The sequence below is a fragment of the Carcharodon carcharias genome, chromosome 15 (assembly GCF_017639515.1).
Source record: "Carcharodon carcharias isolate sCarCar2 chromosome 15, sCarCar2.pri, whole genome shotgun sequence".
Taxonomy (NCBI): domain Eukaryota; kingdom Metazoa; phylum Chordata; class Chondrichthyes; order Lamniformes; family Lamnidae; genus Carcharodon; species Carcharodon carcharias.
Window position 1 is genome coordinate 17,612,794 of NC_054481.1, and position 23,082 is coordinate 17,635,875.

General features: G+C 42.3%; 1 protein-coding gene across 7 annotated transcripts in view; it reads left to right on the forward strand.

The window, feature by feature from the left end:
• Nucleotides 1-22,766, forward strand: part of LOC121288138 (neuronal-specific septin-3-like) — a 362,756-nt gene extending 339,990 nt beyond the window's left edge. For all 7 annotated transcript variants that reach the window (XM_041206507.1, XM_041206508.1, XM_041206510.1 and 4 more), the window contains exons 9-10: nucleotides 8,848-8,899; nucleotides 22,485-22,766. In XM_041206507.1, coding sequence (XP_041062441.1) covers nucleotides 8,848-8,899; nucleotides 22,485-22,635 — 203 coding nt within the window. In that variant the 3' untranslated portion in view covers nucleotides 22,636-22,766. The remainder of the gene's footprint in view (nucleotides 1-8,847; nucleotides 8,900-22,484) is intronic.
• The last annotated feature ends 316 nt before the right edge of the window (nucleotides 22,767-23,082 follow it).

A 23,082-nucleotide genomic window follows, 5' to 3' on the forward strand; every position in this document is an offset into this window, starting at 1 on the left:
ACCAGAAGATCCCGATGGTGGGCAGGTGCGGACAATCCCACCCTCTGTATTCAGGGGCAATAACTATACTGTCACCTGGTTATATTTTTGTACTAATTCATAAGCTAAAAAGAAATTGTGTACAATTTGTTCAGCAGCATGCGATTGTCACGCTGGCCACACCTGTCTTGTTGGAATCCCTGCTTTGTCGGTGAAGCTTGAGAAGCAGTTTAGGGCTCACAGCACATATTCACTTTTAATTGGCAAGTACTGTTTTCACTGACTCACCTACATTGTTCAACAGAACAGGGCTGTCTGTTCAACTTTCAATTCCCACGACAGGAGTGTTACCTAAAGGCTTTTCACAGTCCTCAGAGTAATTACTCTGTACAGTAAAAGGCTTTTAATGGGAATGCCTCCACAGAAATTAAAATCTTTGGTTTATCCAACCTAAGTAATTACCACTCGTGGTATTTATTCTAATCCCAGTACCTGCATTTCCTTGTGTTAAGGAGCTCAAGATATTTACGTGTTACGTTGATCAAGGATAAAGAGTTGGCCAATTGGACTCTGAAGTCTGTGTTTACTGTGCAGAAGTGGCATGGGTCTATCAGATCTGCTGTTATGCTGGATATTATTATAGTGCAATATTACCACACAAAGGCTCAACAAGTTATTGTCAAATAGCTTTGTCAAAGATGTTAGCACAGTTAGTTAGAAGTATGTGGGTTCAAGTTCAAGTTGAACTCAAGTTGAGCGCATAACCTAGACTGACATTTCACTGGGTACAGTACTAAGGGAGTGCTGCACTGTCAGAGATATCGTCATTTGGATGAGACGTTAAACTGAAGTGCTGCCAGACCCTCCCAGATGAATGCAAAAGATCCCGCCCCAGAGAAGGGGAGTTCGACCAGTATTCTGGTTGTGGAATCATTTAGCTCTGTCTATCACTTGCTGCTTATGCTGTTTCGCATGCGAGTAGTCTTGTGTTGTAGCTTCACCAGGTTGACACCTCATTTTTAGGTATTCCTGGTGCTGCTCCTGGCATGTCCCCCTAAATTCTTCTTTGAACCAAGGTTGATCCCCTGGTTTGTTGGTAAAGAAGGGTAAAGTGGGGGATATGCTGGTCCATGAGGTTACAGATTGTGGTTGAGTACAATTCTGCTGCTGCTGATGGCCCACAGTGCCTCATGGATGCCCTGTCTTGAGCTGCTAGCTGTTTGAAATCTATCCCATTTAGCATGGTGGTAGTGCCACACAACACGATGCAGGGTGTCCTCAATGTGAAGATGGGACTTCGCCTCCACAATGACTGACTGTGCAGTGGTCACTCCTACTGATACTGTCATGGACGGATGCATCTACGACAGACAGGTTGGTGAGGATGAGGTCAAGTATGTTTTTCCCTCTTGTTGGTTACTTCACCACCTGCCGCAGACCCAGTTTAGCAGCTGTGTCCTTTAGGACTCGGCCAGCTTGGTCTGTGATGGTGCTACCGAGCCACTCTTGGTGATGGACATTGAAGCCCCCTATCCAAAGTACACTCTGCACCCTTGCCACCCTCAGTGCTTCTCTCCAAGTGGTGTTCAACATGGAGGAGCATTGATTCATCAGCTGAGGGAGGGTGGTATGTGATAATCAGCAGGAGGTCTCCTTGCCCATGTTTGACCTGATGCCATAAGACTCCCAGGGCAACTCCCTCCTGACTGTATACCACAGTGCTGCCACCTTTGCTGGGTCTGTCCTGCTGGTGGGACAGGACATACCCAGGATGGTGATGATGGTGTCTAAGACATTGTCTGTAAGGTATGATTCCATGAGTATAACTGTCAGGCTGTTGCTTGGCTAGTCTGTGAAACAGCTCTCCCAATTGTCAGATGAGACTTTACATAAGATTAGATGCTAAATAATCTGCTGTTCCATTCTTTTTATGGTTTGTACAGTTGAGTACAGTGCAGAAGGAAGCTATTTGGCCCATTGAGTCTGTGTCAGCTCTTTCAGGAGAGCAATCTATCTGGTCCAACTCTCCCACATATCCTACAATGACAAACCAGACTACTAAACAGGCAAACCTCTCAAATCAGAAAGCTGCTTAATATGATTCAATGTATGACGCCTTTGTTCACAAAGTCAATACCAGAAGTATATTGCAGAATCATCATAGGATTAAAGTGCGATACAACACATAATCAAGGCTGAAGGCCATTCAGCCCATCATGCCTTTGCTGGCTCTTTGAAAGAGCTGCTTGAACTAGTCCCTTTTTCCCCATAACGCTATAATTTCTTCTCCTTCAACTAGTTATCTGATTCCCTTTTGAAAGTTAGGGCAGTTGAAGCAGATTCAAGACTTTCAGGCAATGCATTCCAGATCACAATAACTTGCTGTGTAGAGAATAATGTTTTTGTGACACCTTTGGCGCTGTTGCCAATCACCTTAATTCTGTCCACAGAGCAAAAGGTGCCCGAGGAGTTCTCTCCAGTCTGATTGAGAGCAAGGATTGCAGTGATAGGGTGTCCATATACGGAACCAGTGAGCTGTGCTTGGGTCACATTTGAATACCACCCAAGAGTTTACATTGACACAATGAGCAGCATTAATGGCTACAAGGCCCTGTTTGTTAGATTCCTCAGAATGTCTTTTCAGCTACAGCCTGAAGCAGGCAACATGGCCATAACATGACCATCACCAGTGACGCACGATTGGATAATCCAAGTTGATCCAAGTTGAAGCCCACGCCAGCTGAAAGGAAGGCTTACATTGATATAGCACCTTTCACAATCTCAGGATGTCCCAGAGCGCTTTAACAGTCAATCAATCACTTTTCAAAGTGTCTTCACTGCTGAAATGTAGGAATTTGATGCAAACTCTGAGCAGAAAAACAATGTTACAATACTAAACGATGTAATAAACCTTTCCCTAAGTAAATTTACACGTACCACAAGTTAACTTAATTTGCAAAAAAAACCTTCCACTCTCAAGACGCTTTAGTTATAACAGTTTAAACTGGTCTTTATTCACTAAATAGCCACCAGGGAGAGACTACCATTAAAAGCAATAGGAATGCAGCATGTGAAGGGAATGGCATACCCTAATAGTTTAAAGTAAAGGTCTCTTATATCTTATTGACAGTGAAATGTGTTCAAGCCCTTGCCAATTTTATTTTAGATTGTTCAATGGATGGCTAAAACTAAACAAACACATTGTACAGGCAGCAAGGAAATATCCAGCCTCTCTCACCTTCCCTTCGTTATTATACAGTACTGTGGAAAATGCTGGAGTTATTCTAAAAAGGAACACTGGCATATTTGTTCCCTCTGTTTTGTACTGTTTGCTGTGCTCTCTCTCTCTCTCTCTCTCTCTCTTGCTCTCTGCTGGTTTCCTTCTTTCAGTCATTGATGAAAAATATGCAACCTAGACATTTGGAATGGGACCATTCAGCTACCAAAAGTCAGAGCTTTAGACTATTGTGGCTTTACAGGGCTAGGAATGCAATGGATATTATGTGAATGTAATGGAGCAAGGTGGAACTTCAGATCTAACTGGTGGTCTTTGGGCAGCTTCCCTCCCGCCTAGGCTGCCTGACATTTTAGTCCATTGTAAATGAAAACCCAATGTAAATACAAAGCTTGAGCTGAACAAACATTCTTCCTTACACCCAGGGTTACTGATGAGCTCTTACCCAGCACCCCAGAGGTCCCCCTATATTATAAAGCAAGCCTATTATGGCAAAATGACCGAATAATTCAATAGCTGTGAAATTGACAAACGTATGTTAGATTGAAATTCTCCAACAATCAAATAGGGCTTGCCAGTAGCATTGACCTTGTATTCGCTTCTCACAGAACACTTGTAATTGTGGTCAGTAATGTTCAGCAGGCAACTGGGGGTAGTTTTAAATGTGGCATCAACAAGCTGCTGAAAATCTACCACCAGCAGGAAACCTTATTAGCAAGCCAGTCTGTAAAAGGAAGACTGTGGACAGGTTTATTAATGCATTTTGCTATGTTATTTTTGGGACAAACGTTGAAGTATTTGCCTCAGTCACTTAAATGCAAGCCTTTACTTGATCTTCATAATGTTGCAAGTGCTCTGTGTGTGAGACAGGGTAATAAATAGCTGTCATGATACTGATTTTCAAAAATTGTCTTCACAATATTGTCAGAAGATTTTCTAACACCTGAGCTGTTTTTGATATGAGACTGCAGATTAATTCCACTGATTTGAAAGATGTGAGCGATGTTATTTAGTTTTTTTTTCCTTCTGTGAATTTGGCCAGGCAAAGCCATCAAACAACACCTGCTGAACACAAATGCCACACCATCTGGGCACAGCGATGTGTCACCTTGAGGCAAACAAGATCATTTCGCCTGGTGCTCTCCAGTCTCCGTGGAAACTAATATCTGATGAAAACATTGATTGACACCTTGAACAAAAAAAAACCTCATAAGATGCCCTAATGTTGCATTCACGTAGTGTACATATGTGGGCAAAATGGAACATATGCCCTAATGTTCTGATTTTGTTTCTCTGTTGGTCCTTGGAAACGAGAAATGTTTTAAGACATGTGTTGCACAGGATTAAAATGGATTAGAGTGACAGATGGCAGTCAAGGAGGTAATGAATCTCACAAATTTATTCCAGATTTGCAGCTTAGGAGCTCGTACCTGTAAATTTATTTTATGGAAAGTAAATGTATTTCATGAGCTTTGACCTTTGGCGCACTCTGTGCAGCATAAATGAAACAGACCATGTTGCTTGGATACAATCAGATCCACACTCACTTAAGGAATAATTTACTATTACTGTAATATATTGCAGGATCTGAGCACATTGTTATGCTGCCCTCTCTGTTGCCCTGTCTGTTGGGGAGGTGTAAATAAAGCCAGTTCAGTCATGGCTGCCTGCAGCTGAGCATGTGTTAGTGTTACTCAGTGACAAACATCAAACCCACACATGTCCCTGAATCCTCTCAATCTGTCAGTCCAGTGCAGCAAAGTAGGAGCTTAAATGCAAGTCTAGGTCGGCAAGTGAGGTGCCGGGCTCTGAAGGACACAGATTTGATTCTAATTAATTGAGCTTCCCTACCGCTGTCTATAAACAATAAATTCAGCATTTGCGGGTGATAAGTAACAACTCACCCTTTTTCTTTACCCATCATTGTCTACCATCATCTGGATCTGGTGCATGCCTATGACCTGGAGCTTATTCATGATCTGCAGCCAGTGCTACTGCTCCCTCTACTCTTGCAGTCTGGATATGACCAACTTTCCCACAGGAATAGCACTTTGACTGGGAATGGTGGCTACCATAGCGATGGTGGCGTCAAAGTTTCTGACTCTGACACTGTGAACTCGGTTGCTGTGGGCTGGATCTCACTGAAATCAGGTGGAACTTGCCTGCTGACTCTTGCAATTTGCAACTGTCTCTTCCTGTTATTTCCATCATCACGGGTCTCCTTCCACGTCAGTTTATTGCCTTTACTCAAAAGCTTGGTCTGGATTGTGCTTTTTAGACCGCCTAGGATCATGTCTCAATGATTGATTTTATAAGTTTGTGTCATACCCACTGTTTCCTTGATTTGAAAATGTAATCTGCCACAGTTTCTGCATGGCAACTGTTTCCTTTCAATGGAATGCAATTCTCAGTGCAATCTCTTTCTTAGTCATACCACAAAATGAATCCAGAATCTCATTAATTTCAAAGTAGTCTATAGTACTGGGGTATGGCAGGCAACATTGGCACTAGTGACAATATCTCAAAAGCATCTGACCCCATCAAGGTGAGAGAAACATTTACTTTAATCTCATCTCCTATTTTACTTGCTTGAAGTTGAATGTGTAATGTTCATATCCCATCTTTGTCACCATCTTTCTGCTGTTTATTTGTTATGAGCCAGCAGTTGGTAAAGGGCTGTTGTTTAAAATCCCAGAGGGAAACTTTATAAACAACTGTCATAACCTATATTTTCAATTGGTATGTTTGAGATACAGCTCTGAACTCAGAAATGAACCTACCAAGCTTCCAGAGGTTTTTATATCAAACTAAGTGAAACATTTATTAATTTACAACAAGGTATTAAATACATACACATGTCTACAAATTACTATCATAACTTATTAACACATTCACAAAATAATCTCCACTAAGGCAACAACAACCCATAGACTTTAAGCAGTCACCTTACAAATTCAAAATGAGTTTCTTTTCAATTTAGTTTTTTTGCAGACAGTTGTAGGCTTACTACTGGCTTAGATCTTACATGCCTTTGACCTGCACACACAAACCCCTCTCAGGTTATACCTAGCCATCCCATTTGAATGCCAATTCTCATTGCATCACCAGGCCCTTTGAACTCCACCTCTTCTAACAATAAAACCACTTTCAAAGAACCAATTTTATTAGTAATATAAACATTACTTGGTCTCACCTAACTAGGTGCAAGATTTCACTCCCACTCTTGAATGCTCTATTCAACAAAATGCAAATGTACCTGTACCTACTGTTTACATCTCAAAACTACTATATATCAAAGCACCCAGACTAACTGGCTTTAATCCAATAACATATGCACAGACTAAACCTCTATTTAAAAAAAATAATTTGCAATAACATATACGTTAATATCTCTTCCTGATATATTGCCCTGCGTAAGACGAACACATGGTCAGCTACAGGCAGCCATTGTTGAATGACTTTATTTTCACCTCCCCAACAGAGAGTGCAGCATAACAAAATGCTCAGATCTTGCAATATACTACATACATGTCAATAAAACTGGTTAGAAACTGTCTTAAAGGCCTGGGAGTTTTGTATGAGTCACCTGCTCACACGGGAACATTCCACAATAAGTTTGTATTCCAAGATGACAAATTCAAGAATCAAGCAAAACTACAGAGCCCCTCAGGGAAAATCCACATGAAGAACAAAAGCAGGGATTTTAACTTCCTCCACTGAGAAGTGCAGTATTGGAGTTGAAATCAAAGCAGTAGAGTTACCAATGATTTTCTATGCCATCACCATCTGGTTTAATAGGTGGCCGAGGTATCTGCCTAACTCATGAATACATTTAACCAGGGGTCTTATAGCATAGACAGGATCCCGAAGGCACCCTGCATGGAAAATGTTGGCCAAGGCATTTAAATATAAAACAGTGCCTTGTTGTCAAAGGCACATTTGAAATACAGCCAGGCAGGTCTAAGGTGATGATGTGGCGATCTAGAATATGGGAACACTGATAAGATTCTGAATGTTTAGTAAGTGCCGTTAGTTTTTGTTTCTCGCTCTGGGATCCTGATCTCACCATGCCAAAGTGGGGTGATAGCGATAATAAATATTTATTTAAAGATAAATAACCTATAAAACTTGCTAGATTGATGCCAACCAGGAAGTCACAGTGGTAGCCTCCCTACCTCTGGGCCCAGAAGCTCTGGGTTTAAGCCCCACTTCAGGACTTGATGGCCATGGAAGGTGTGTTCTTAATGTGGGTAAGCAGGTTGATTATCAGCCCGTAAATCCCTCGAATACGCCTGGTGGCATGGCAGGCTGTAAGTGCAGGAGAGTTTCCTGGTCAGCTGTGCTTCAGAGGGCAATGGCAAACCACTGCAGTACTTTGCCAAGAATAATCATGGACCAATCCAATGGGAGTCCATGGTCACCAACACCCTTTTAGGTCATGGTACCTGGAGGAGATTCATGCCAGATGAAATGTAAAAACTCCAAAGGGAAGACCTGTATATGAACAATTAATGTTTTCCTTTCAGTTGAGTGGGCAAAGGGTCAGGCCCACACCAATCTGCTAACAATGAAACTCCGGTAGATCTGAATTATGAATGTGACAGATAAGATGGTAACAATAGATTCAAATCAGAGGACTGTGCCCCGAATAACATAGCAACATCAAATTCAAACTCTGAAAGTGGTGGCCTTGGGGCACTGCCCCCCTGATCTCATTCCATGCTTGCTTGATGGCCTTTATAGCTGTGTGGTTGGTGGCATCGAGCTTGCAGCAGCCATGAACGGAAACGTTTAATGTTAGAGCCTAAAGTGAATGGTGAATGAATCTTGCGCATGTGATTGTTAAAAGCCATTATTATCGTCCCTGTTGGCACATTTAGAGAATGACAGGAATGCTACCTTTTGTGGCACCATCGCAGATAAGTGAAAATAGCTTCTGAACGTGTAGTTCATCAGGTAGTTGGGAAAACTGTATGTGGTGTGCTCACATGACTCCCCTCACACACACAGGCATCCCCGCACACATGCCCGCACACTGTGAAACTCTTAGTTATAACTGCTGTCAACTTCTGACACACTTCATTGTTACTGCTAGAAATGCCTGATGCCTTTTAAGGACTGTATCATAAGAAAGTTGCTCTTTATTTGCCTGCTGTGATTTGATGTATTGCTGCTAAAATACTTCTATCAAGGAGCCATATTGCACAATGAATAATGAAGTTGCCAGTGTGTAACTAATCTGTTGCCAGCTTCGTTTTTCGTGCCTAATTCTCAAGTTTCTTATTCAAAACTGTAAATAGTCAGAGCCCAGCACCTCTCTCCCAGAGGGAATATGGAATTTAGCTCTCAATTATATGTTTGCAGGAACACTGGCACCTGAATTCCCAGACTGGATAATTTAGCAGATTAAATCAGGTCACGTCAGCTATCCCTTCTCCATTGTACAGGAGCAATTTAAACTCAAAACTGCAAACAGAATGCTAATGTCTTTGCTATAGTTTAGTGTTTATTATTATCAACAACAGAGAGGACAGTTGGGAAAGCCATTTAACGGGAGGTTCTAATGTGGGCCCTGATGATAATCATGTTGATTCTGTGGACCCTTACTGACTTGGTCTTTTTGCCTCTTCCAGTTGAAAACGGTGCACACTGTGAATTTGCAAACCTAAGGGATCTACTGATCAGGTAAGAGGAGCCTCCAGTTCTTTAAGCCAAACCATTCTGCATTTGGCAGCTGTGTTTTGTACGGGTAAAATTTCATCTCCAATCTTTGGTGCTTTCAAAGTGAATATTGTCAACAGTCAAACAACACCCATATTACCAGTCACCGGGCTTTATTGCCACACATTTGGGAGACATCTGGGGCATGGATGGTGAACAAGAAGCAATCTTTGAAAAATATAAAGAGTAAAAGCATTCATGCTTTAGAGAGGATGCTGGTAGCATCGCCCGTGTGGCATCGCTCACAGCTAACCAAGGGAGTCACTATAGCTCGACAGCAACTCCTTGCTGTAATGCAAGAAAGCTACTGAAGCAACATGTCACAAGTGGTTCAGGTGAAACAATGTTGTACTTTACTAGTAGCAAAAGATACAAACTTCACAAATATATGAGCTGAGCGGTTGCAAATGGGGTTTGTTGGCCAAGTGTACTGTAGGGAAAGGGCCAAGGGGGCAGACGAAATTGAAAAGGGCATTGTTGGACCCCAGTCAGCAGTTTGTTGGATCCTGTCCGCGCACTTGTAGTAAGGGGCGGCCGAGTTGGTACTAATGATAGGGCAGAATATTCTGCTTGCCGGGCGGACGCATGCCCAAACTGAACTAGGGTAAAATGACGCGCGATGGTGATGTCGGGCGTCCTGAAGTCATCGCGCACTCGTGCAATATTTCGGTCGGTGGGTGTGCACTGGAGTTGGCAGCACCCCTGCCGATAATTAAGTGGCCTATTAAGACCCTTGATCAACTAATTGATTGGAATTTTTCACTGCCCGTCCAACTGTTCGGTTGGCAGGCGGGCGAAAAGGCCAAGCGGCCTTTGCATTTCTGGCGAAACCTCACCCACGGCCGGGATGAGGTTTCGACCAGTGATTTTAAAAAAAAAAACTTTTTGCACTCATATTTTACATGTCCCTGCTCATGTGAAAGAGTCACGTGAGGGGACATGTTTTCATTATTTTAATATTTATATTGATAAAACTCTTCAGCTCCCTGGGGCAGCTCTGAGCCTCAGGGAGCCTGTACTGCACCCTCCCGTGTGCATGTGCGAACATCAGCGCATTTGACGCTGGCTGGATGTTAATTGGCCAGCCAGCGTGAAATCCATGTCAGAGCCCGATTGCAGGCGGCAGTCAAATTCGCGACCACGCCCGACAAGGGCAACATTCTGCCCATAGAGCTGAGTAGCAGACACTTCATACATAGAAACTCTGTGTTTATTTACAAAGGTACTCAGCAGCAACTAAACATGTGCTTACACTTCAAACTCTATCTCTATAAACCCATGCTACTAACTACTGACTACAGACTACTAACTAGAGAGGTAGCCCACATTACTCTGCTGTTGGATACTAAGATCATGTGATCTTCTATTATACCATTCTTCTTAAAGGTATATTACACATCAGATTACCACATCCTTCCACCTTTACTCAGTAATACATTTTATATTTACAGTTACAATTTTCTCAAATTAGCAACATATTTACACTGATAATTTACAAGTTCAGTCTTTCTGGGGATTTCCTTATGCGTGTAGAAAGTCTCAGCTCTACAGCTTCAGACGCTTTGTCAGGAACCTCGTTTTCTGGAGTTGTCTGAACATCCGGTGCTTTGGTGGGCTCCTGCAGATCTGTTTTTCCCCCCTCCCCCTTGAAGGAACAGCGGACACTTCAGACACATCTGTACTGGGTTGAGTTCTCTCAACAGGAAACACTGACCCGGTCGCGAACACTGGTGGAACCATTTCTTGGTGCATAGTTTCTCTCTTCCTTAGATGATCCACATGTTTCCGTATGACTGGGTCTTCCACCTCCATGTGGTAAGATAGAGGTCCAGTCACTGCACTTATTTCACCCAGTAACTTCTTTGATTCTTCTCCAAAGTTCTTCACAAATACAGTTTCTCCCACGGTAAATTTCCTTTCATGATTATGCTAGTCGTGTCTAGTTTTCTGACTTCTCTGGCTTCTTTCCACCTCCCCCCCCACCCCCCGCCAAACTAAATTCGGCATTATTAAACTCAATCTTGTCCAGAGGCGGTATTTCATCAATAATTCCACAACATAACACGTGTTGGTGTGTGAGAGATGGTCCTGTGATGGAAAAGAAAGCGTGCTGGCTTGGTTGCTATGGAATCTCCAGTTAACGTCTTCATGCCTGCCTTGAATGTTTGAACAAGCCATTTGAGGAAGGGTGATATGATGATGTTTTTACATGAGCGATACCGTTGAGGCTGATAAACACTTGAAACTCAGCACTCGTAAATGTCGTGCCGTTATCAGAAACAACCACTTTAGGTAGCCCGTTAATGGGAAAACTTTCTTCCGAATAGCGGCATGCGGTGAGGAAGTTACTTCAATAATTTGAACGGAACTTCCATTAACAATTGCTGTGTGAGGCATACTGCCAATTTCACTTCTCTTGTTCGCTTCTGTTTAACTCATTTAATTTGTTACATCCCAGTCACCAGTTCGCTGGATCCTGTTTGCATGCTTGTAGTAAGGGGTGGCTGAGTTGGTACTAATGAAAGAGTTGGGTAGCAGACACTTCATAGGTAGAAACTCTGTGTTAATTTACAAAGACACACAGCAGCAACTAAACATGTGCTTACACTTCAAACTCTACCTCCATACTCCCCTGCTACTGACTACAGACTACTAACTACAGAGGTAGCCCGCACTACTGTGCTATTGGATACTAAGATCATGTGATCTTCCGTTCTTCTTAAAGGTGTATTACACATCAGATTACCACAAACATGGAGGTGTCATTTAGTCCCCATGTTAAATCATGCTCTGCCATTGTTAAATTTCCTTACAAAATATTTTGACAAAACTTGCAGCAATTTGGGAAGCAGGCAAGAGTTGGGCTGGAATTTTAGGCTCTATCTGGGGATGGTTTGGCAGTTGGGGGGGGGCCATAAATTGGGCGGTGTGGTAGCTGTGCCATGCTTGTCACCAACCTGCCCCTGCAGTATTTTACCCAGAGTGGGGAAGGTGTCGGTGGCCAACTCACCCGTGTGTCAATTGAGGCCCTTGAGTGGCACCAACCCCTGGCACCAAGTATCCAGGCCACCGGGTTTTCACCTGGCCAGCATGTGGCCATGCCAGGGGTTGGTGCCTCCTATTCGGGCAGCCGGTGCCTATCGGAGGCCCAATCCAATGTATACCTCTCTCCTCATTTCCTCCACCCCCCACCCCCACCCCAATCCCATGCCCATGTTTCCCCTCCCCTGTTGATCCTGGTACACCTGCAGTCCCTTACCAGGAAATGCCAGCTGGGCCCTGGCAAGACCCTGGACTTACCTGGAAGCCCGGGCTCCATGGCTCTTCTTCTCTGGGGACTGTCTGCAATCTCAGCAGTGGCCATCACTCCCAGTGGCGCTGCTGAGACAAGAGAGCTGCTGGCCATTTAGAAGGCGGGAATTAAAGGCCAACGACCATAAAATACCTGTGGGGCATGAGCAGAGGAGGGCTCACTCCTGATTTTTATGTTGGCGGGGAAGCAACGGCACTGCTTCCCATGTAAAATTCAGCCCTTGGTTTCAGTGCAGGCGTTTCTCTGTTGCCTGGATTGAAGTGCTGGGAGATGCAAAGCTATAGCACCAATGCTGGTGGGGTGATGTAATTACAGCACTGGATGCATGGCTAGTTTCTTATATAAATGTCAAAGAGTGTTGGCACCACAGTGTCAGCTATTGAATTGCACTGCGTTAAGCGCGTGAGTTGAAGGTTGGTAGGGACTTAAAACTGGGCTTAAAGCAAAGGGCCTATTTTACAATAAGGCCTGTTTACTCAGCAAACAGAGTCTGTGTGGACGCAGGAAGTTGTAACAGGGAAGATTGACACTGGGAGTGCAGACGTCGGGCACTGAAACTGCTCAGAGCTTCTACTGATCTCCTGCTGCAGATCCAGCAGGAAAGTGTCATCGCTGGCTGGTAACAAGCATTTTCCCCACGACCCTGGGCGCTCTGCCAGTCTCCCAGCCGAGTTACAGCAGGAGAACAGAAGAAGGCTCTCAGGGTCAGGTTTTTACAAGCATTATAGATTTACTGACTACTTTACAGCACTTGTCTATAATGCAACTTGTTTTGTTCTTCGCTGTCAGAAATGTTTTATTCCTACTTATTCATGTCATAATTTCTTTTGCCTCTAACTCCCATGGTGGTCTTGCATTGTACATTGTTTATCTCCACCCCCCTCTCCCATACTTTTCTAAAACCTTCCTTCCTTTTCTCAGTTAATTAAATGATTGTGAAAGATATATTTTCTCCTTTAACGTCTCAGTGAGTTCTGTTTTAGTTGGTTTGGTTTTTTGTTACCTCACACGAATGCATTGCTTTAAGTTGTGACACTAAAGATGCATACTAAAGATAGACTTAAAATAATATAAAATGGAAGACTTGAATTTATATTGCACCTTCCAGACCTCAGAAACATCCCAAAACACCTTACGGCCAATAAAGGACAGATTTTTTTTTTACATAGACGGATGCTGATATCTACAGCAGCTGAAAGACTTACATTCCCTACCCCTTGATGATCGTATTTGTGAAGCAGTTAATAAAGCTTAGGGCGTTACAATTCTCCAGCAGTACAGAATGTTTTTCAAATTGTTTTGGTCCTGTTTGTTTATCCTCCTTGAAGCAGCCTGTCTGTAATTCTGTTTTAATTGCCCTCAGATGCATATGGAACTTCAAGGCAAAACTGTTAGTTTAGCTGTTAATTTGCATAGATGCAGATATAGCAGCATGCCCCTATATTGTTGTAATTAAGGCCTGTTCTCTTTTTTTAATAAAGGTAAACCCTATTCACTTGTTTTTTCACCTGCTAAAAATTCAAACAGGCGGACTTGATCTCCCATAAAGGAGTAATTTCGGGATGCCCTCAGTGATATTTTAAGTACTTTTTTCTCCTGTTGCAATATTTGTCTTGGGATTTCCTTTGCTCTTGGCTATCTTAATTACTTTGATTGTGTTTGTCACAATAACGTGACTTGTTTTTTTCAGACGGCTCGATGTTGCATGGCACAAAATCTTCCACAATTTAACATCAGGCGCCTAATTCATTAAAAATAAATTTAATCGGTTTGGCATCCTGTCGCAAAACACGAACCCTGTGCAACTCAGTAAACTGAGGTTTGCATTTATCAAAAACAGAATTACCTGGAAAAACTCAGCAGGTCTGGCAGCATCGGCGGAGAAGAAAAGAGTCAACTCTTTTCTTCTCCGCCGATGCTGCCAGACCTGCTGAGTTTTTCCAGGTAATTCTGTTTTTGTTAAGGATTTCCAGCATCCGCAGTTTTTTTTGTTTTTATCTTTGCATTTATCACCTGCCTCAATAAATACGTCGATAACCGGTCAGCCAGTGAAAGTAAAATTTACATCTAAAACCGCCAACCACATGCGCCCATGGGGCAGAATTTTGCCCTCGTCGGGCAGGCTCAGCAGGGGCAGTCAGGAATAACGGCCAACCCCCACCATCGGGGCCCGCCCAGCGTGAATCACGTGCTGCAGCGCCCAAGTGCCACCTGTGTGGGCGTGGGGGAGGAGGGTGGGCACACACCTCGTGCGTGTGCACAGGGAAACCTCCCCGTGGCACTGAGCTGCATCAGGGAGACAAACGGTTTTCGAAATAAAAAAATAAAGAATCGTTTAAAAAAAAAATATTGTCCCCTCGTGTGACATGAGCAGGGACACGTTCGAAATGAGGATAAAATGTTTTTAATTATGGATCAAAACCTCAACCTGCCTGTGGATGAGGTTTCGCAAAACCTTTTCACCTGCCCGACAGCCGTAAGGTTAGGCGAGCAGCGAAAAAATTCTTTCAGTTTTGACTTTAATGGCCTTAATAGGCCTTTTAATTGTCAGTAGGCGTGCTGCCAACTCTCTCGCTCGCGCCGGCCGACTGAAATATCGTTAAGCTCGAGCAGGTTGGACACGCACCCACCCACTCAGCAAAAAATCCTGGCCATAAGGTACAGCAAGATAGTCTATACATGCGCAGTGGTCAAGAGGAGAAAAATACCACAAGTGCCTGGTCCATAACCGGCTGATATTAATGTCAAGCAGAAACCAGCCGGACTGATGCAACATACCCAAGGCTCTTAATTCTCTAACAATCTTGCGGCATAGTTCCTCATTATTACACTCAGAAATACCAATGAGGATTAATTAAGTTCATTGCTATATTATCACAACAACAAAGGAGCATCACAAAGCAGTTACAAACACGTTAAGAACACATTTTAATTCCATTGTTTTCAAGTGTTAGCACTGGAACCTGCCTCGTCCAGCAGTAATTTTAATGAACAATTGCTGTTGGCACTGTCCTGTCTTATACTGGCATGGCTGTAGGTCCAACTCCAAGAGACTGGAGTCCATGAGCTAAGTCTTGGGTGTTTGCAGGTTTACGCTCGGTGTGGGTATTGTCGGAGCAGCTCGGTTTTTTGTGAGTCTCCGGTTCTGCTATCGGGATAGGCAGGTGCAGATTTAGCCCAAAGCCATCTCACGGGGTCTGGCCTCCTGGTAGCTGAACCATAGTAGCAGCCAAAGACTCCATTGTGCAGAATCAGGTAGAATTTCAACACAGAAGTAGACTGTCCCAAACGGTCTGTGATGTTCATCCTGCACGTGAACAATGGCCCTTATTTCATCTGTTTGTTCTGCTCCCATATTCAGTTCTTCCTTCTTTTCTTCAACCACTTTAGATGTTGACATCATCTCTGCTTCAATGACAAACTCTGATATTGAGTTTCATACCCTCCATCTGAAAAGATTGCCCCAAATCTCTAACATTTAATCCATGTCTCCTAGTCCTTACACCCCTCAATCATGGGAAACATTCTGTTTCTGTCTACTTTGTCCCATCCCTTCACCATTTTAAGCACCTCTTATCAAATCACCAAATAGTCTCATCCATTTTAATGAAAGCTGTCCCAATCTTTCATCTTTTTATTTACTCAGACAGGTAGCTTGCTAATGAATCTGCGCTGTACCCTTCTCCATTACCTCCGTATCCTTACTATACTGTGTTGCCTGGAATTGTGGCCTTTAGTTATATAGATTTCACCATTAAGGTTCAACTTTTAGACTATATGCCTCTTGCCATAAAACCCAATATTCCCTTAGCTTTCTTTATGGCCTTATCTGTTTGAAGTGCTGTTTTCAATATCTTATAGTCCCGGCCCTCCAAACCCCTCTCCTCTATCATGTCATCTAGATATTCCCCATTCAAAATATATAATTACTACTTTTCTTCGACCAAAATAAACCACCTCACGTTTACTGATATTGAATTCCACCTGCTATTTTTGTTTTGCCCATTTCATCATCATATCAGTTTACAGCTTCCTTTAATCCTCGGGAATTATTTACTATGTCTCTAATTTTGGTATCAACACATTTGGACACTGTTCCCTACAGCTCCATATCCAAATCATTGATATATGTGTGTACTGAACAGAAAAGGTCCCAGCTGTCAATTTCCAACCGCACTGAGAAACTACCCTTAACTGCTGTTGCTTCTGACCTGTTTTTAAACCCAGTTTTCTACCATGTCTCGATTCAGTATCCTCAATCTTCTCCCGTAATCTGCAATCTGACACCTTGTCAAAGACTTCCTGAAAGTCTATGTACAATATGTCCATTCTAATTCCCCCATCCACCATATCTTTCACCTCCTCAAGTTGCTTGATCTGTCTTGTCAAACATAATCTTTCCTTTTTATTTTCTTTATTTGTAAATGGGATGTGGGCATCACTGACCAGGCCAGCATTTGTTGCCCATCCCTAATTGCCCTGGAGAAGATGGTGGTGAGCTACCTTCTTGAATACAACTGAGTGCCTTGCTAGGCCACTTTAGAGGGAGTTAAGAGTCAGCCACATTGCTGTGGGTCTGGAGTCACAGGTAGGCCAGACCAGGTAGGGACAGTAGATTCCCCTCCCTGAAGGACATTAGATTATGAAGTCCCTGTTGGCTGTTTCATATCATTTTCTCTGTATTTGCATATTTTGTCTTTAAATAAAAAATCCTAAATGCCCAGTGTTTGATGGTCATGTGAGCAAGATACTGAAGGCTGCCTTAAGTCGGCCTTGGGTGGGAAGACAAGTGTATGAAATGGATGGAGCTTCTCTCGTGCTCTCAGGGTAAGGAATGTTGGTGAATATAACATGTAGTTATCCATAAATATTCAATCATCAGTCAATTAAACTGTTATGGTTTGCTTTCATCATGGATTACATGAACATCTAATAATCTCAGAGCAAAATAGGAAACCTAATTAAAATTACTTTGCTAAATTTCCAGACTTCTAAACTTCCGGATTTAAAATTCTATTTCGATCCTGCACCCTTTCAGCATAATAGTAAAATGAATTAATGGTATGAAGGAACTCGAATCATTCGTTCATTCAATTAATCATTGGATTGAAACTGCTTTTACATTGTGCCAATGCTGCCAACTCCTGATGCATGGGTTCCACAGTTATAGAAAGCTGTGTCATGTAATGTTAGGTACAAATAAAACCACTCTGACCTTATTCACTCTTGTAGTGTGAAGACATTTACACAGTGTCAATTTCTAACTCCAATTAACTATAATATTAAACAGTCAATCTGCTCAGTGAATTGGAGCGTATGTTATGATGTTCTACTCTGTAATGCCCTCTGTATTACATAGTATAGCTAATCTTCCACAGCATTACTTCAATGATAAACTTCTCTTCTTGTAACTCCATGGGACCTTCATTCCCATTCTAACCATCTGTGGTGCTCTTTTTGACTGTCTCATTGCTCTCTCAATAACTGTTATTTAACTGTATTTCTTAATGTGCTGTCTGTATTACTCTGTCTGACATTTTCCACAAATCTTGTTTCTTCGTTGTCTGGAATGTCTTTCTCACGATTCTTTTTTTACTGACCTACTCCGCAAAGGTCTCTTATAAGGGAGGAAACTGGATTACATCAAATTGGACTTGATTTGCTTGCATTTAATAAATTTGATATTTGGCAGATATTTAACAAACCCTCACTTATTTTGCTGTGCGGACAGGTGAAGCTGTGAGGTGTGATGACTTCTAATGACATGTAGCTACTGACACAAGCTAGGCGCAGGATCAAAACACCTTTCTGTTAAATACTCCATTCACTTTTGAAAGCTTAAAGTATGGGAAATATTATCGAGTAGAGATTTGAATGCTTTTCAATAACGCGTGAGAGCCTCACACCAGGGATTAACCTGGAAGCCAATTACTGACTCCCAATCATCCAATCCTTTCAAATATTACTCAGCAGTTATCATCCTGCCAAACTCCAATATAAAAGGATGACACCATTTCTTGTAAAGGTTAATTGTCTGAGATGGTAAAGGCTTGAGGGTGAAGGTTCAAATTGTTCAAAATAGGTTAGAGGATGGTGCACACATTTCATTGTAGACAAAGAATTTCTTTGTGCCCTCTCTGTCATTCCTTGAGACAACAGGAGCATTTACAGATACACTCACCTCGTTCACTGCCTGTATTTTATTTGTATTTAAGATTCTTATTACCTGCTTGTCCATGTATAGTTCACTGCATGCCCAATTGCAGAGCACCTTGATTACTCCAATGTCGAGTTAGTATTCCCGGAGCCTTATTTTTTTTGGAAATTGAGGTGGTTCCTGCTTTTTTACAAATATCCTCCTTTCAGGAGTCCCCCAAGACAGGAAGTAGGCATGACGAGGATGCCAGATGTTGGAACACATTCGGATGTGTCTAATGTAAAAGATGAAGCTGTCAGTTCAGATCTCTGAAACCTATGTTCAGTAATTGCTCCAGACTGGCTGGAGATGTTTGCCCAGTGAAGGTGGCTGATTGTTTATGGCTTATCATCTGAGTCAGTGGTCCCTTAGCTACATTAACGCATTCCCAACTTGGGTTGAGAATCCATGAGCTTCCCTCAAGTTATCTGAGTGATTCCCTCTTGAACTGATTTAAGTCTGTTTAGCTATCTGGGTACAGTCTCTGCAAACTGGCCTAATTCTCTGACCTAAGAAGGATAAATGGCAGAGAATACTTTACAAAATAATTTCTGACTTCAATTCTGTTTGAAACAGGAGGCTACTTAATGCCGGTAATTGTTGTACAGGGTTCACCATGTACTAAGAAAGGAGCACATTTAATAATTACCTGCAAATGAACGTTTCAACATTCTTCACCATCAACATAATTTTCTTGAAGAGCATCCTCACTAATGGTTTCCCTGTTTGGATGTAAAACTACTGATATAAAATACACAGAATATACGGCACAGTAACAGACCATTCAGCCCAACCAGTCCATTCTGGTATTCATTGCTCCACTTGAGCTTCTTCCAGTCATTCCTCATCTAACTCTATCAGCGCAACCCTCAATTTCCTTCTCCTTCATGAACCTATATCATTTCCCCTTAAGTTCATCCCTACCATTCACCTCAATTACTCTGTGGTAGCAGGTTCCACATTCTCACCATCCTCTGGGTAGAGACGTTTCTTCGGAACTCCTAATTTGATTACCTTATGATTATCTTATAATGATGGCATCGTGTCCATTTTATCAAAACCTTTCAGAATGTTAAATCTCCTCCATTGGGTCACACTTCAGTCTTCTCTTTTTCAAGAGAAAAGATACTGTTTATCCTTTCCTGATTGGTCAAACCTTGCAGCCCTGTGAATCTTTTTTGCAACCTGTCAGTGCCTCTATATCCCATGTATAATATGGCAACCAGAACTACTCTCACAACGGAGCAGTAAAGGAATATTAGTTCTCCTGCTGTAAATTAAGTTAAGCAGAGAATAAATTCTCATGAAAATTCACAAGAGACTATGAAGTGCTCAAACACAAGACACATCTTCCAGTGTTTTGTGTATTGAATTACCAGCTCTTGCATGAGAACCAGTATGACCCATCGGTTTGAGTTAGAAATTGATTTACTCCTATTTTTAGCTAGAAACTCAAGTGAATAGAATAGCTAATAAACTGGAATGAAAGCATGGGCTTGCTACATGTAAACATTGGGCTTACCAAAGGTAAAACGATGCCACAGGCAATGAATTGTGAGAATGCTGCAAGTGATCATTAGATTAGGAAACTGATTTCTAAACTCAAACTTGCACAGAGGCTATAAGATGTGTAAATGTGGGACTTGGAAAAACATACTAGTGTGATTCATCAGCAGTTGCCTCCCCTATCTTATGTCTCTCACTAATAACTCATATATCACTTGGTTACTGAACAGCAAGGAATTTCCTAAGACACACACAAGCTAGAAGTCAATAAAAAAGGCTGGTGGAAGAAACTTTATTTAGAATCACTGAAAGTATTTAAAGAGGAGGTAGATAGATTTTTGAAATATCGAGGAGTTGAGGGCTATGAGGAGCTGGCAAGAAAGAGGAGTTGAGGCCTTGGGCAGATCAGCCATGATCTTATTGAATGATAGGGCAGGCTTGAGGGGCCAAATGGCCTACTCCTGCTCCTATTTTTCTTATGTTATGTTCTTATATTCTCAACTTGAATCACCTTACACTGCCACACACACCGTATATAATCCAGGGGATCTCTTTATGGCATAACTGGTCTGATATTCCAGCATATAATTTATAGCATCAGACAGTGTTGCACTGTGAGGGAGACTGTTCAGAAACAGAGAAGCTGTTTGCTTTGAACACAGCACAACCTTCCTCACAACATACCCTGGATGATATAACCCTGCTCAGATGAAGATGAACATAACTTCGCTGGGTATAAATCAGTCTTGGGTGGTAGTGTCCAATGGGCACAAGCAGATCAGCCGCTCCTTTTACACACCACCCAAATTTCCTAGCCATTTGGAACTTGCTGCAAATTTTCATCTTGAAGTTGTATCCACTGCTCACAGCGAGCCCCCAGTCTCAACTGGAGGACGTGTCAAGTGATAGTTGTGGGGGATGTGGGGGGTGGGGGGTGGTGGGGTGGGGTGCAGTGCTGGGGAGGCTTCCCATTGGGAACAAAAGGAGAAGTTTAATGTGCAATTTCCAAAGCTCAATCCAGAGGTTTAGTAATGGTGCACAGCGCAGATAAATACACAAACATAAAATCTTCAGTTAAAATGCTGAATGTGAAAGGCAAAGCAGAATTTCGGTTTTTAGGGGTGTTTTATTTGATTCAGTTAATCTTTCTGTTGGATTGCTCTGTCCCTCCTTGTAGATTTATTCATATTTCAGTATGGTAAAAAGTCAGACTTTAACCATGACAACCCAGTCACTCCCCTGGGATGTTCAGCTTAACGGGGCCTAAGAGGGAAGGTTTCTCCAATGGGATTTAACCACAGTGCAGCAAAGAGAATTCTATTTGATCTCTTTGCTACTTCTGAAGGATAATCTACAATTGTGTTCTCCTTTTCTAAAAGCCCTTCATCAAAATCCTTTAAAAATCCACTGCTCCATTAGATTCTTCAAAGCACATGTAAGAGCATTAACGTTTACAGTTCACCCGCTATAATCCTATCCAAATTGCTCCAAAAAATGTTGAAGCGCTATATAAAATAGAATCATTTTGAAGATGTTACATGTGAAAAAAATAGATATTTCTAATCTTATGTGATTTTTTTTGTTGTTTAAAAAACGATCTATAGACCAAATGTTTTGAGAGGAATGAGGGAGCCGAGGCTTGCTTTTCCAATGAAAATGATCAGGGTCGAGTGAGATAGGGGTTGATCCTAGATTGACCAAGCAATTAGCCCTTGGCTGTCAGAAGATCTTGTCCATCAACGATAACTAATAAAACAGAGCACTACATTCACTGGACTTTGATAACAATCTGAGCTGGAGTCAAGTGGCTTCCTAACCAGGCCAGACCAGACTCACCTTATTCACTGTATTCATCAACAGTGCATCGCTTTGATGTCCAAACAAAATCAAGACGTGTGTTTTTTCCACTGGGGTGCAGGGGGAAAGTCACATTCTGAGAATCGGGCTCTCAATGGACTTTTAATTGGCAGAGTTTTCCCATTCCTTGATAATATAACTGTTAAGCAATACTCCTCGATTTAAAAAAAAATTCTTATGCCTGTTTTCAAATTTGCCCATGGCTCCCACCCCTCCTTCCCTCTGCAATCTCCTCCGAGTCAAACCGGTTGCCAAGTTAAGGCGCACACTGCATCAGCAACTCGCCATTTGCTTCCGCACAAATGACAACTAACTCTCGCCATCACTTGTAAAGCTGCTTAAGCGGATTTAAGTATAACTTGTGGATCAAAAATGTTCTCAGAGGATAGGGTAAAAGTTTGTTATAAGCTGTGGCACAAAAGTCAGCAGGTTCTCAGCAGTTGCCTTACTCAGCCTAACCTTCAGTTTTAATGACTTCACTGGAGCTGAATAACGGCCAGGGAAGTATGGACTGCAATATTAACGTGCTCTGGGTATCAGTTTGCCGCCAAACCTGGATTGCTTTAGCATGGAAGATGGAGAACAAGTCACCCATTTCAAAAATGACCTAGGGAGTCTCCTATTGTTTTTTAGTCACCGACTAATTTTGTTTTTTTTTTTGCTTGTCCCCTAATAAGGTCTCACCTCCAGGATCTGAAAGACGTCACACACAAGATCCATTACGAGACCTACAGAGTGCGGCGATTAAATGAAAGCAATGGCATTGTCAAGGGTTTGCCGAAAGAGAACTATGTAGCCACCAAAGAAGATCTGGAGAACAATCTCTGAGACCCAGCCCCACCAACCAAGAATAAACTTTGCTTTCCCCATCTCCTCTGCATTGTACAGTTTTCATATTTCAGATAGAACTGGAGACAAAAAGCGTTTTCTGTATTAAAGGAAGGCTGTGGGAATGAGAATTTCTATGTAGATCTTTTAATGGGGTTGGGGGTGGGGTGGGGGGGGAGGGGGTGTGGGGGGGTGGGTGGGTGGGTGGTGGTTAAAGAAAGAGTATTGTAATTCAGATATGTGGTTGCATATCATCTTGATGTCCCTGCATTCCACTCTGTCAATAGTGAGGGTGAGCTTAAAACATAAAGCTGGTGTGAGTAGAAGAGGACCAGTTTATATGTTTGTTCCTATGTTCTATGTTCAGCTGCAGTATTGCACAATGGATTTCTGTAGCTCTTGGTGGGTGCAGTATTGTTAGGCCTGTGTCATTTATACAACGCTGGA